The 15,266-nt window shown below is 46.3% G+C and overlaps 1 protein-coding gene across 3 annotated transcripts in view; it reads right to left on the bottom strand.

Annotated features, from left to right (window-relative positions):
- CACNA1A (calcium voltage-gated channel subunit alpha1 A) overlaps positions 1 to 15,266 on the bottom strand; it is a 309,019-nt gene that overhangs the window by 216,679 nt on the left and 77,074 nt on the right. The window contains exon 3 of one of the 3 annotated variants that reach the window (XM_080671827.1): positions 5,261 to 5,554. The exons of 1 other annotated variant lie outside the window; for it this stretch is intronic. In XM_080671827.1, coding sequence (XP_080527953.1) covers positions 5,261 to 5,554 — 294 coding nt within the window. Of the gene's footprint in view, positions 1 to 4,422; positions 4,571 to 5,260; positions 5,555 to 15,266 lie in introns of those variants that run through there. One more of the 3 variants, XM_080671828.1, reaches the window with a different exon arrangement.

Raw genomic sequence — 15,266 nt, 5'->3', positions numbered from 1 at the left:
CTCCCCCAACACACAACTAAAACCCATCAAAAACCGAAAACATTGGCACAAGGGCGAATCAGATCTATATGATTTGGCCAACGAGGCAGAGAGGCCTTTTTTCACTCACTAGACAAACGTTTGTAGGGCGCGGTGGGACTGCAGGGGTGAGTAGGGGTGGGCCTGGCTCTCACAGCCTTGACTTTTTGCTGCTGAGCAGCAAAACCAATGCCCTCCACGCCAGACTCCCTTCTCTTCCTACATTTCAAACCAGTGCAGGCACTTGGCTACAGATAACATCCTCACTCTCCCTAGTCCTCTGACTGGTACTTAATGCTACCACTTCCAAGCACTTTCTACACACCCACAATTCTTTATCCTAAACCCCTGAGGCCACATGTGCCTTGGTATTTAGAGCTTGATGCTTTTTAGAAGGATAACAAGGGTAGGAATGTTAAAATGGCACAACCACTTTGCAAAACAGTTTGGCGGTCTCTTATACAGTTAAACATATACTTACTGCACACAACCCAGCAATCCTGCCCCTAGCTATTTATTTACCCAAGAGAAGTGAAATAAATGTAGGTTCCCAATGCTTCCTACGAAAACCCATCTGCCAGTATTTACAGTGGCTCTATTCATAATCACCCGACCTGGAAGCATCCCAAATGTTCTTCAACTGGGAAATGGATGAACAGACTCTAGTCCATCCATCGCACGGAATATTACGCAGCACCGAAAAGGAATGAACTACCGGTACCACAACAACATGAATGGATTGCAAAGGCCGCATGAAAGAAACCACACTCAAAGGCTCACACAGTGGGGTTCTGTTTATATAACCTTCTGGAAAAGCAAAACTGTAAGGATAGAGAAGAGATGAGTGCTAGCAAGGGGCTCTGGCAGTGGGGAGTTGGCTCAAAGAGGTATTAGGGGGGTAATTTGGGGTGACAGACTGTTCCCTACCTTGATTTTGATGGTGGCTACATGTCAAAACTCACAGAACTGTATGCTAAAAGGGGTGAATTTGCTAATATATCTCAACAAACCTGATTTTTAAGAAAAAGGGCGGGGGGAGGGTAACAGGATGCATCTGTGATATGACCTAGATACCCTAGGAGTCTCCCACAAACCAGCAGCATGGGCAACCCTTAGAAGTGTGTTGGAAGAGCAGAATCCCAGGCCCCACCCCAAACCTGCTGGACCAGGATCATCACTTTAACAAGATAATCCTCGTGCACATGAACATTTGAGAAGCACAGCAATGTACACATAACACTCCCAGTGGGGGCTGGCACAGTACCCCATTATCAAGCTTAGCTAGCATTTCTGCAGCGAAACACACCAAAACGCACACTGGGTGGGTGGGATACATTCAGACTGTACATTAAAACTATAAACTCCAGCCAGTTTGAGGTAGGTTTTTCAGAGAAGGGAAGGCACCTTTGTAAAAAAAAAAAAAAAAAAGGAAGAAAGAAAGAAAGAAAAGAAAAAGAAAAAAGTCATGCTAATTCTTACTTCCCAGAATTTTGCTCTTCTGAAAATCCCGGCCATGCTGATCTAGTAGAAGGACCTAGGGGTCATACTGTCCTGCCCTCTAGAGAAGTATCTTCTAGCACCTTCTCCTTTTCAGGATGGGCTCTGACTTCTCCCTGAGCTCCCTCTGTTTCTCGGTTGTCTTTAAAGAGCCTTTCATTAAAAAAAAAACACACACGCACACAAAAAAAACTGGGGGAATGCCAGTCGGCCAATGTCCACAGGTTACCTGATGTGGTGGGACTCTGGGCTTCTTGGTGCGTTCCCAAAAACACAGATGAAAAGCTGGAATCCACATGCGATTCAGGAGACCGAGCATGAAAACACACAGACCTGGGTCCACGGCTCTTGCAATGGCCCAAATTCCTATACCCTGCTCCGTGGGAGATCTGCTGGCATCAGCAGGACTGGGGGAAGATGACATTCACAGTGGTGCTTGGTGGCACATCAGAAGGAGAGAGTGGCATTAAGTGGGGGCTCTAGGAAGGTTGACAGATGCAACTTCTTGAGCTGACAGATTTGTGCTCCTTAGAAGCCGTCATCAGAGCCTGTCACAGCCATCTTTCGATCAGACTTCCAATCAACAAAAACATGCAACCAAGGTGTGTGGTCAAGATGGCTTGCTGCCCGGCCTACTCCAAGAGCAAAAGGCAGCAGCAGTGCAAATCTGAACATCCACGCCTTCCGTTTCAGTTTTCTTACTTAGGAAGACAAAAATAAAATTAATGAGAATGCTTAATTCTCATGGCTGGCTTCAAGCTTGCACTGCTGGGGTGTGTGTGTGTGTGTGTGTGTGTGTGTGCACAGAAGAGTAATAAGTCACAATGGCCAAGTGCCTGTAAGCATGGGGAAATCAAGGCTGCACCCTCCACCAGCGTGCCATGCTGTAAGTAACACTTTTAGGCCCAGTACCCATACAGCCAAGTTCATGAAACTTGCACTCACTCTTCCTCCAAGGACAGTGAGGAAGCTGCTTTCCAGATTCAACTACAACCCTTAGTCAATGCTGTTTTCAAAAACACATGTATCAGAGAATGGCGAACCAAGTCCACTCCTAGGAATAGTCCCAAGAGAAATGCAAAGTAAAAGTTTAACGAAAGGTAAGTACAACAATGTTCCCAACAGCACAATCTAGAAACTACCCCAGTGGCCCTCAAAATAAATACCTGTGTTAGAGTCACACAATAAGATACCACACAGCGATGAGAAGGAACTACCTAGAACTACTCACAACAACATGGATGAATCTTGTTGAGCTAAAGAAGCCAGATGCAAAATAACACAGCCTGTGACTCCATTTACAGGAGGTTCAAAGAAGCAAAACGAGTCAATTGCAGTTAGATCAGGGTAGCAGCTACCCTTGTAAGGAAATGACTGGGAGGGGGCATGAGGGAGGTGCTGGGGGGTGGAGGGGGACTGGTCACATCCTTTTTCTTGACCTGGGTGCCAGCTGCATGCTTGCCCTCACTTTGTGAACACTTGTAAGCTGGACTCAGCTTGTGCACTTTCCTGTACATACATCAGATTTTATTCTAAAAGTTCAGAATAAGTATGTAAACACTTTCTTAAATGGCAGTAGTATTTGGATTTAGAAGTCAACATTTTGCCCTGGCACAGACTCCTCAGCATTCCCACCTCCTTGCACTGGCCTGAATTCCCTGATCCAGGCCCCCAGCTCTCTGTCCTCACCCATCTCATCCTCCTGGAAAAAGCTCAGTCCTGGGTGACCTGCTCTGTGACAGAATGGGGGATGGAGAGCTTTCCCTTCTAGAGTGAGGCTGTATAATGTGCTTGCTGCCTCGGGCCAAAGAGAGAACAAAAATTGTCTGCAGAGAGCAAAATGCACAAACTCATCACAAAGCTACCAAGAGCCAGAAAGCCAAAAAAAACTCAAATACCCACCAACACTAAGTCACCTGCACCCCGCCCCTGAGCAATCCCCTGCCTCCCCAACAGCCCTCTCTGCAGGATTCAGGCCGGATCGGGGTGAACTAAGGACACATTAGACTTCCACCTCCCTCATTTCCTCTTACAAGATGCCAAATCCATGATCTAGAAGGCAATCTAAAGCCATTTTCAATTTGGAAACCTGTCAGACCAGTGAATTCCTCCTGGACACCCCCTGGAGTTAGCTGAGCAGTGCACACATTGACACCTTGCCATCCTCCAAGCTCCCACCAGTCCTCCAGGGGTTGGGAGGAGGCAGGCAGAGTGATCACAAGACCTCTGAGAGGTTGGAACTTAGCAGGCAGAGACCTGGCTCCTGCTTTGGGCACCCATGGTGGTTAGGGGTACACCCCTCCAGATGGGCCCCGGCCGAAACTCTTAATTTTCACCACCCTCAAAGTAAACTGTTCACACACTCCAAAACCTCAGTGACAATTTAAGCACTCAGAAGCCAAAAGCCTGGCTCAATACTGAGTCCCACTGAAAGTGAATCCATCCACCACTGTGTTCTGCAAATAACCAACGCAGGACCACCCCAAGGCCCAGCCCTGCCGAGTACATAAGTCAAAACCATAGGCAAAATGGATGGGGGTTCACTGCCGAGTTCTGGGGACCCAGGCAGCCCGGTTCGTTTTTACATTGAGAGCAGCCAGTTGGAACCTTGCCAAGAAATGGCATATTTGGGCATGACAGGGTGGCCAGTCAGCCTGGGGAGCAGGGTGTGTCCCCCCACTTGGAATCTGGGTCATGCTTAGATAACTGCTAGAAAGCCCGACTAATTACCCATCCTTGCCTGCCTACATCTCAACAGATGTTAAGCCCTCCTTAAGGTTTATTTCAAGCAAGCACAGATTTAAAGAAACACAGGGCATCTGCATTTTGATAGCATCCGAACAGAGGAAAATGTGGTCTTCACCTTTCTCTGGATCTTTTGATTTAAAAAAAGAAAAAGGCGTTTACCTGCCTGAGATGTCCACATGGGTGCTGATTCTCCTGGTGTCCCCTCGCGGCTCCCAATGGTGGGAGAAGCTGAATCCAGCCCAGGGCCTGGCACGGCCCTCAGGCAGGACCCAACATTTTCTCCTGCCCTATCTTTCCTACTGAGAGAGCTCATAGTGGGTCTTCCAGGTCAGGGCCCCAGACGAGGCCACTGGGATGTTTTCTACACCCCAAAAGATGAAAGGAAATGGGAGATTAAGTGCCCTCCACCTGTCCAGGCTAGCGGCCCACTCAGACCAGTGCTGGCCCCTCAGTGTGAAGGCCACATGTTCTCCTCACTCCTGGCCCTGGAAACCTCTAAGTAGCCCAAGAGTGCGGCCCCCACCTGGGGAAGGCCGGTGGAGAGGCCAGCGAGCTGGAATTGGGCTCTGGCTCTGTGGCAACCGCAAATCCTGGTGAGGGGAGACTAAGGATACCCAGCCAATGCCCCCATGGTTCCCCGGCCCTGGCCAGTGCGCTCAGGCCGTGGCTCCAGCTCATTAGGGAGAACCTGACCCCTTTGGAACTGGCTCTAAAGGCCCCACCAAGGCCCCTGCTCGACCCCAGGGCCCAGCCCTCATTCTGGAATAGGTTCTTAGGAGAAATTCACTCCCCGGGTCCCCCCACCCCAAGCCTCCACCGTAGCTCAACCCCGCTTGGGGTGGAGAGATTCCGCACACTCCTCCCCGGTGCCCCCTCTCCCAGCCCCTGGAAGACCCCCCCACCTCCCATCAACCCCCGGGTCTCCCTCCCAGCCTGGAAGAGGGGAAGCGGAGGGAGGAGGGGTAGGCGCAGCTGCCGGGCTTCGGGCAAAGGATATGGCCATTCGGTGATCTTTTTGGCGTATTTTCTCACCACGTTGTCCTCGCTGAAGAGGAACAGAGACCGGTTGACCGTGAGGCAGTTCTGTCGGACGGGGATGGGGTTGTAGAGGGCCATGGTCCGCGCTCTCTGCGCCATTGACTGCTTGTACATCCTTTGCGCCCCGGGCTGCCCGCCCTGCCGGCTGCCCCCGGCTCCTCGCCCGCCTCCGGCGCCCACGACCACCCCGGCGGCTGCCCCGGAGCCTCCTCCCCCGTAGCGGGCCGGCATCTCGTCTCCGAAGCGGGCCATTCTGCAAAGAGCAAAGGGCTCCGGGTTACGCTGCGGCGAACGATGCGGAAGACGCCGCCGCCGCCGATGCCGCTGCTGATGCTGCCGGGGCTGCGAAGACGGCGGCCGGAGCTGCGACTGCGGAGACGCTCCCCGGCCCAGCCCATCGGGCGGCGGCGGCTCGGCGCCTCGGGTCGGGGGCTCACCAGGCGGCTGGCCGGCCCCAGCCGGGGATAGCAGCTCGGGACATCTTCCTGGCTGACCCCGGAGAAGGAGGGGCGGGAGGAGGGGGCGGGGGCGGGGCGCGGGGGCCGGGAGGGGGGAGGGGAGAGGGAAGCGAGGCAAAAATAACCGAGGAAGGAATCCAGGCAATCCCCAGGCCACCCACTCCGGAAAAAAAAAAAAAGAAAGAAAAAGGCACTTAAAAAACACAACCAACGCACACCCCCTTTAAGATGCGAACGGTTGGCAAAGGACGCCCCCCGGGACGCAGTGGAAGCTTCAAATTCCTCCGAGGTACGGGTCAGGCTGGCATCTTGCAAAGGGAGTGCGCCCGGCCCATTTTTTAAAAATTTTATTAGAAAAAAATAAAAACCAAGTCTTTGGTGGGGAGAGGGCAGCCCCCCCCCCCAATTAAGAAATCGCCCTTTTTGTTTCGCTTGAGTTCCTAGACCTTAAAACTCAAAGATCCGTAGCCCAAAAATAAAATTAAAGTAAAAAATATTAACAGGGGAAGGAGAGAAGGGAGGGGAGGGAAACGCTCGGGGCGGAGGCGGAGGGGTCTTTTAAGGAGTCTTGAGGCCGCAGGGTCCAGGTGATTTTTTTTTTTTCTTCCTGAATCAACCCGCGGCTGCCTCTTCTGCTGAGTGTGAGTGCGTGTGCGCGCAGCGCTTCGCTCAACCGTGCCTCATCCTGGGGTTAAATTGCAGCAATGAAATCCTGAAAATTCCCAACAGGGGGAAAAAAGAGAGAGAGAGGTATGCGCCGTCGCTTAGCCACTCAATAGCTGCTCCCGGATGCTGCAATGCCTGGCGTTCCCTCCTCCCCCTCCAAAAACCTCCTCCTCCTCCTCTTCCTCCTCCTCTAGGTTTTGCTAAAATAAGACTGGTATGAAGGGGTGGGTGAAGAGGAAGGAAAGGGGAAAATGGGCGCAAGGGTCTGAACCACTGGGCAGCCAAGCTCCAAAGAGAAGCGATTGATGAGTTGAAAGCGAGAAAGACCCACCCAGAGTGTCGACACATGATGGCCCGCGACCAATCGCGGAGGCGCGAGGGGACCTGGCTCCGCGGAGTTAGTGGGGGAGAAAGGGGAGAGCCGGATGGTCGGGAGATTGGGGGGAAGTTGGGACGCCAGGTTCCTCCTCTCGGGGAGGAAACCTTGTTTTCCTACGGGTTCCATCCATTTCAGTTGCAGACAACCGGACGCACCCAGCATCTTGCAGGCAGAAGGAGGGAGGAAGGGAGGGAGGAAACAACTTTAAAAAGAAGGGGTTTGGTGTGTAGAGGTGCAATTAGTCCATCTCTACACAAATTGTCGTCTATTTAGCGAAAGACAGAATTTGAAAACTGGGTACTTCTGTCAAAGTTTCATGTCACAGTGGCCTGGCAAGGTGGAATAAAAGATACACATGACTTAGAAGGTGTTATGCTAAATGAAGTAAGTCAGACGGAGAAAGACAAATACCATATGATTTCACTTATATTTGGAATATAAAAAACAATAAGCAAACAAAACAGAAACAAACTCATAGATACAGAGACCATTTTGATGGTGGCCAGATGGGAGGGGAGTTGGGCTGGGTAAAAAGGGGAAGGAATTAAGAAGTACAAATTGGAATTAATTAAGTACAGAATAGTCATGGGGATATAAAGTATGGCATAGGGAATACAGTGAATTATATTGTAATAACTATGTATAGTGTCAGATGAGTATGAGATTTATTGGAATGATCACTTAGTGATATAATGACTAATCACTGGGTTGTACATGTGAAACTAATATAATATTGTATATCAACTGCAATTGAAAAATAAAAAGTATTTTTTAAAAGATTCACCCCATCTTTGAAAAGACCCCTAGTTGGCTGGATAGGGCCTCTGGATGATACACTTCACATGGTGTTCACTTCTCTCCAGAGCAACTGCAATTTATTTCCCATTTCCCCCTTTTATATTGTGAAGTTGAATAAACACAGAAAAATGCCTAAAGCATAAATATACAGTTTAAGAAACTGCTGTGAAATGAATACTCATAAAACTAGCACTCAAGTCCAGAGCTAGAAACATTGCCAGCACCCCATAAAAACACACCCCTTTCCCCCTCCCCCAGCAGTAATCACTCTCCTGACTTTATGGTGTCAACAACCTTGCTTTTCTTTATACCTTTACCACCTTACTGTGCACTCCTAAACAATACAGTTCTACTTTGCATCTTTTCTGTTTTAACTAAATGGAATCCAGTAGTATGTATTCTGTGAGGGCTGGCTTCTTTGGCTCAATATGATGTCTTTAAGATTCAACTGTTGTCACACGTGGTTGCAATTGATTCACTTTCACGGCTGTAGAGTATTCCATTGAAAGTACGCCACCGTTTGTTTATCCTTTATCCCGTTGGGGGACATTTGGGTTGTTTCCAGTTGGGGCTCCTAAACACCCTTGCCTTCGGGTGCCTATAAGCATGCATCTCTGTAAGAATAGCCCTAGGCATGGAATTCCTGGGTCACAGGGTTTATCGAACTGTCTTCCAAAGTAGATTGACCAAGAAACCACTGAATTTTCACAAAGCAATGTATAGACTGGAAGACAGGGATAGGGGAGGTGAGGAGGGAAGAGGAGGAAGAAGGCAAGTATTTTTTCAAGCCTTAGCTAGTTGATTTCTAGTTAATGCACCCCCACCCCCGCATCAGTATTTGGATTCATTTGGGACATTCTGAAAAAGATGATGTATCTTTATATAAATTCCCCATTCTGTGTCTGTGGATAAGCCTTTACAGGTTGCCTATAGCACCTTCAAGATTTTCTAACTTGTCAAGGTATAAACAAAATGATAAGAAACCAAAAGCTATCAGAGTTGGAAGAAGATGGGGTGTGAAGTTCCAACAAATATTCATGACATTTGTATTAGATGTTGTCTCAAAGACACATGACAGTTAACATGAAACAAAAAGTAATCCCGTGAGCCTGGCTGGAGTGGTTCAGTTAGTTGAGCATTGTCCTATGCACCGAAAGGCTGCCGGTTCAATTCCTAGTCTGTGTGCATAACTGGGTTGGCTGGTTCGATCCCCCATCGAAGGTCTGGCCACTTACGGAAGACAGCCAATCAATGTTTCTCACATCCAGTGTCTCTTTTTCTTTCTCTCTCCCTTCCTCTCTCTAAACATGTACTCGGATTAGAATTTTTTTTAAGTGTTAAAAAAAAAAAGTTATCCCATGTGAATGGATGCAAACAGCCAGTCATATAAGAAAGCTTCACCATGCAACGTGAACTTACATATAACTTGTTTTGATGGACTCACCCGAGAAGATTGTTGAGTTTCACTGCATGAGCATTACCAGCACAGATTTCTAAAAGACTCCAGAGCTTTTCAGGAAAGAGCGACCACCAGAGTAAAGCTTCTACTGAGTCTTCACAGAAGTTCTACTTTACAGAATAAAACACTGAGGCTGAGAGAGGTTTAAAAACTTGCCCATGTCACTGACATGGATCTAAAACCACTTCTGACTCTCATACTCTATTGGATGGAGTTCAACTTGGTATAATCACTTTGGGAAAACGTTTGGTCATTTCTACCATCACTGAATATGTGAATACCCTGTGACTCAGCATGGGCACACCTTGGTATAGATTCAGGAGGAATGAGGACGTTTGTCCACTAAAAGACACACCTTAAAATGTGAAAACAGCCTATTTATACTTGCTGAAAATTGGGACCTTCCCAAATGTCTGTCAATAGAATAGATCAATATATCATGTAACATTCCCACATGGAGCTCTCTGTAGCTACACAGAAGTGCACGGGTGAATCTCACAAACATGATTTTGAACCAAAGAAGCCAAACACACAATAGAACACAGTATATCGTTCCTGTTATATAAAATTCAAAATGGAAAAAACTAATCTATACTATTCAACGTCAAAGTAGTAGCCACCTTTGGGGCCATACGGGGCCTTCTGGAAACTTCTCGTTCTGGGTAATAATTACACAGGTGTGTTTGCTTTGTAAATTTTGTGCATCTTGTACATGTTCACTGAGCTCTACACTTATGAGCTGTGCAGTTTTCTGTGTGGGTTGTACTTCAACAGAACATGTTTGTAATGCTTCTGAATGTAGACCCTGGTAGCACCACTTGTCATGGTGGTCTGTGATAATTGCACCCCAAAGTCCCCACAACCAACTCTGGCCTCCTTTTTACCAGAAGTCAAGTCCTTCAAGATGCCCTGAGCCATGCCTAGAAAGCAGACAAGCTGGCTGCATATCAGACTGCCCTGCAAAGTGTCATAAAAATTCTGATTTCTGGGCTTTCCCTCCATCTGGTTTTATATATATATATATATATATATATATATATATATATATATATATATATATAATTGATTTTTAGAGAGAGGAAGGGAGAAGGAGAGAGAAAGAGAGAGAAACAGCGATGGGCTGCCTCCTGCATGTTCCCTACCAGGGGTCAAACTCACAACCTGGGCATGTGCCCTGGCCAGGAATCGAACAGGGAACTTTTTGGTGCATGGGATGATGCCCAACCAACTAAGCTACACCAGCCAGGGCCCCCCTGATTTTTATTGGGATACAGCCAGGTTTGATAATCACTGCTCTGAAAGGGGCAAACTCACCAGCCTTACGGTGGCATTCTCTAGTGTTATCAATGGTGGCATTGTTGGCATTTTTGATGGAACAGTTTTTGTTATTTCGGCTGTCCTGTGCACTGTAGTTTGTTTAGCACCCCTGGCATGTGCCCACTAAATGTCAGTAGCACCCCTAGTTTTGTGACAAGCAAAGATAGCCACACACATTTTCAATTAATCTACCATTAAAATGGCAGAAATATTTTCGCTCGCCAAATAGCATTCCCAAAGCTTGCCTGTGAAGTTTGACATGTTGGGGTTCCCCTTTCCATCCTCAGAATCTTCCCAAGTCCACCAATCCCCAATTGCTCAATCATCCTTTTCCAGAAAGAACTTAATTCGTTCATCTAAAGTGTGATAGGGTTCCAGGTTCATTATCATTATGGATTCACTTTACATATTGCAAAAATTTATTTGCCCAAAGAGTGAATCTCTAATATTGAAATTTTATTATCGCCTGGCAAATGGGGATGATGAGCAAGAAATTTTCATAGGATCACCAAATGACTAAAGTAGGTAGCCCCTTAGCCCCTTTTCATCCAAATTACTAATGTTGATCAGATAGAAAAATTTATAATCTCATTAGTATCCTAGGCAGAAACAGTTTAACAGTGCACCTCCAGAAATCAGTCTCAGCCATTGGTTCTAATCTTTAACACATCTGCCGTCTGGAGTTTTATCAATCAGCAGCAGCATTACCATCCTGGCTTTCAGAATGTCATTCAATTGAACTGGGCTAGCATCTCTGAACTAAGTGCCCCAAATATATAACTGCAGATTGCATTCATTTGGCTGCTAAAACAATTACCAGCTAATCCAGTTATATTGAGTTGCAAGAATGGATCGGCCAAAAGACAGTTTGATCTCTGCCTTCTGGTCTGGATGCTTACTGGTCAGGAATGAGTACCAAGATCTTTGGGAGTTGGAGGGTATAAATTATAAAAACCAAATCTGATAATCCAGACATTTGCAGGTCAGGTTGAAAGCATTCAAGAATGACACAGCCTGACTGGTATGGCTCAGTGGATAGAGCATCAGCTTGCAGATTGAAGGGTCCCGGGTTTAATTCTAGTCAAAAGCATATGCCCGGGTTGTGGGCTCAATCCCTAGTGTGGGGTGTGCAGGAGGCAGCTGATCAAGATTCTCTCTCATCATTGATATTTCTATCTCTCTCTCTCTCTCCCTTCCTCTCTGAAATCAATAAAAAATAAATAAAATTTAAAAAAGAAGAGTGATACAGAGATGGGATGTGGCTGTCACTCCAGGTATAACATTGCATAGCAGTACATGCCCTGTAAATTTCCAAAGACAAATGAGGCAGACCCTAATTCTGGATGCAGAGCTAGGTTCAAATCCTAGCTCTAGCACTTGCTAGCTGCGTGCTTTTGGGAAAGCGCCTTAGCTCTCTGAATCTCAGTTTCTTTGTGTAAAATGGAGACATGACTTTTTACCTCAGAGGTTGCTGTAAGGAGTAATTAAGGTCAAACAGGTAAGCACTTAGTACAATGGCTGGCACATAAAAACAGTCAAGAAATTACAACATACTTTTTAAAATCACTATAATCTGGAGAGATATTCCATGTTCATGGATAAGAAGACTCAATATTGTCAAGATTCCAATTCTTCCCAACTGGTTCTGTAGAGTCAATGTGATCCCAATCAAAATCCAAGCAAGTTATTTTGTGGATATCAACAAACTAATTTAAAGTTTTATGGAGAAGTATTGAAGGAGAAAAGCAAATTTGGAAGACTGATACTGTGGACTTCAAGACATACTAAAAAGCTACAATAACCAAGACAATGTGATATTGGATTGAAATAATAGACAAAGAGATCAATGGAACAAAATAAAGAGCTCAAAAATAGATCACATAAATACAGTCAACTCATCTTTGATAAAGGAAATACAATGGAGCAAAGATAATGTAGGAGAAATCTAGATGACCTTGAGTTTGGTGATGACTTTTTAAATATAACACAAAAGGCCCAATCCATGGAAGAAATAATTGATAAGCTGGACTTCATTAAAATTCTCTACTCTGAAAAAGATACTGTCAAGAGAATAAAAAGACAAGCCACAGACTGGGAGAGAAAGTATTTACAAAAGAGACATCTGATAAAGGACTGTTATCCAAAATACAAAAAGAACTCTTAAAACTCAACAATAAGAAAGCAAGTCTGACTTTAAAATGGTTCTAATATATGGTGACAGGAGAAGATTTGACTTTGGGTGGTGGGCACATGGTGCAATATACAGATCTTGTAATATAGAAACCCACACCTGAAACTTATATGATTATGTTGACCAATTACCCCAATAAAATTAATAAAATAAATAAATAAAAATAAGATAAAATAAAAAGAAATTATATGTCAATAATCCTATCTAATAAAAGAGTAATATGCAAATTGACCGTACCCCTGCTACACCCACAAGCCACGCCCACCAGCCAATCAGGAGCAAGTATGCAAATTAACCCAAACCAAGATGGCTGCAGCCATGGAGAGAGCAGGAGGCTTGGGTTGCCCCCGGCAATGGAGGAAGCCAAGCTTTCTGCCTGCCCTGGCAGGCCCAGGCCTCCGCTCAAGGCTACAAAGTTTCAATTATAGAAGATAAATAAATCCCAGATACCAGGGCCTCCGCTTGGGTCGCAGGGGGATATGGCCAGCCTGCAAACCACCACAGGCCCCTCGCCCAGGCCACCCCATGCCCCAAGGGAACCCCCACCCTGATCCAGGACACCCTTCAGGGCAAACCAGCTGGCCCCCACCTGTGCACCAGGCCTCTATCCTATCTAATCCTATCTAATAAAAGGATAATATGCAAATTGACCGTCACTCCAACACACAAGCTGACTGCCCCCATATGGACACAAGATGGCCGCCACAAGATGGTCAGCAGGGGAGGGCAGTTGGGAGGGACCAGGCCTGCAAGGGAGGGCAGTTGTGGGTGATCAGGCCAGCAGGGGAGGGAAGTTGAGGGTGACCAGGCCTGCAGGGAAGGGTAGTTGGGGGGGACCCAGGCCTGCAGAGGAGAACAGTTGGGGGGGACCAGGTCTGCAGGGGAGGGCAGTTATGGGTGACCAGGCCTGCAGGGAAGGGCAGTTAGGGGCAAACAGGCTGGCAGTGGAGCAGTTAGGCAACAATCAGGCTGTCAGGCAGAAGCGGTTAGGGGCAATCAGGAAGGCAGACAGGCGAGCAGTTGGGAGCCAGCAGTCCTGGATTGAGAGAGGGATGTCCCAGATTGGAGAGGGTGCTGGCTGGGCTGAGAGACACTCCCCCCCCCATGCATGAATTTTGTGCACCGGGCCTCTAGTAAAAAATATAAAATACAAATAAAATGGGCCAGAGTCATTAACAGACACCTTGCCATAGAAGATATACAGATGATATACAAGCATATGAAAAGATTCTCTATTTGATATGTCATCAGGGAAATGCAAATTAAAATGAGAAACCACTAACATATCTATAAGAATGGCCAAAATCCAGAACACTGACAACACCAAATGCTGGTGAGGCTGTGGAGCAACACAATCTTTCATTCATTGTTGGTGGGGATGCAAAATAGTATAGCCACTTTGAAAAACTGCTTAGTGATTTTTTAAAAAAATATTTTTATTGATTTCAGAGAGGAAGGGAGAGATAAAAACATCAATGATGAGAGAGAATCATTGGATCGGCTGCCTCCTGCACGCCCCTTATTGAGGATCAAGTCCACAACCCAGGCATATGCACTGACTGGGATCAAACCATGACCTTCTGGTTCATAGGTCGACGCTCAACCACTGAGTTACTGGTGAAATTTTGAGGAGCAGCACATTTAATAGTATCCAAGTCACTCCCCACAAAGGATTGTTCATTTTAATGGTAAAAACAACAACTTCATAGTGGAGTGCCCTGACAGACAAGCAAGCGATCAAAGCTAACCACACCAGCAATGGGACATCACATGACTCTTGGGGACCTCCTGCCGAAAAGGCATTATTTGAATAAGTCAAATCATATCATGTTTAGCCGAAACCGGTTTGGCTCAGTGGATAGAGCGTCGGCCTGCGGACTCAAGGGTCCCGGGTTCGATTCCGGTCAGGGGCATGTACCTTGGTTGCGGGCACATCCCCAGTGGGAGGTGTGCAGGAGGCAGCTGATCGATGTTTCTCTCTCATCGATGTTTCTAGCTCTCCCTCTCCCTTCCTCTCTGTAAAATATCAATAAAATATATTTTAAAAAAAATCATATCATGTTTAAATGGAGAAACATTCTACAAAATAACTTGCCCATATTCTCTGAAAGTGTTAATATCAGGAAGCTCACATAAACATTGAGCAGCTTTTCCAGATTAAAGGAGACCCGACGACCAAATCCAACAAGTGGGCCAGGGTCTTCTTTGGTGATAAAGGATGGTATTGGGACAATTGGTGGCATCTGAATGAGGTCTGTAGATTAGATAATAATAGGGAATAAATGCTAATTTCCTGATTTTGATCCTTGTGCAGTGTTATATAAGAGAATGCCATTCAGAACACATTGAAGTACATAGGGTTAAAGGGTCATTGTATCTATAAATTGCTCTCGATGCAAGAGGAGAGAGAGAGAGAGAGAGAGAGAGAGAGAGAGAGAGAGAGAGAGAAAGAGAGAGAATATGAAGTGGAAGTGGTAAGATGTTAATAACATTTGGGGCGCCTGGATGAAGAATATACAGGAATTTTTTGTACTGTTCTGACAACTTTTTGGTCAGTCTGAAATTTTATCAAAGTAAAAAGTTAAACAAAGAGCTACAAAAAGTTACACATGCACAAGTTTCCGTCATTCATTTTATTGAGCACTTGCTATGTGCCAGGTGGTTTCCCAAGCACATAACGAGACATAAAAATCCCTA

Source organism: Plecotus auritus, assembly GCF_963455305.1.
Source record: "Plecotus auritus genome assembly, chromosome: 6".
Lineage (NCBI taxonomy): Eukaryota > Metazoa > Chordata > Mammalia > Chiroptera > Vespertilionidae > Plecotus > Plecotus auritus.
The sequence above is the reverse complement of the archived record's forward strand: the minus strand, read 5'-3'. Positions and strand labels throughout refer to the sequence as shown.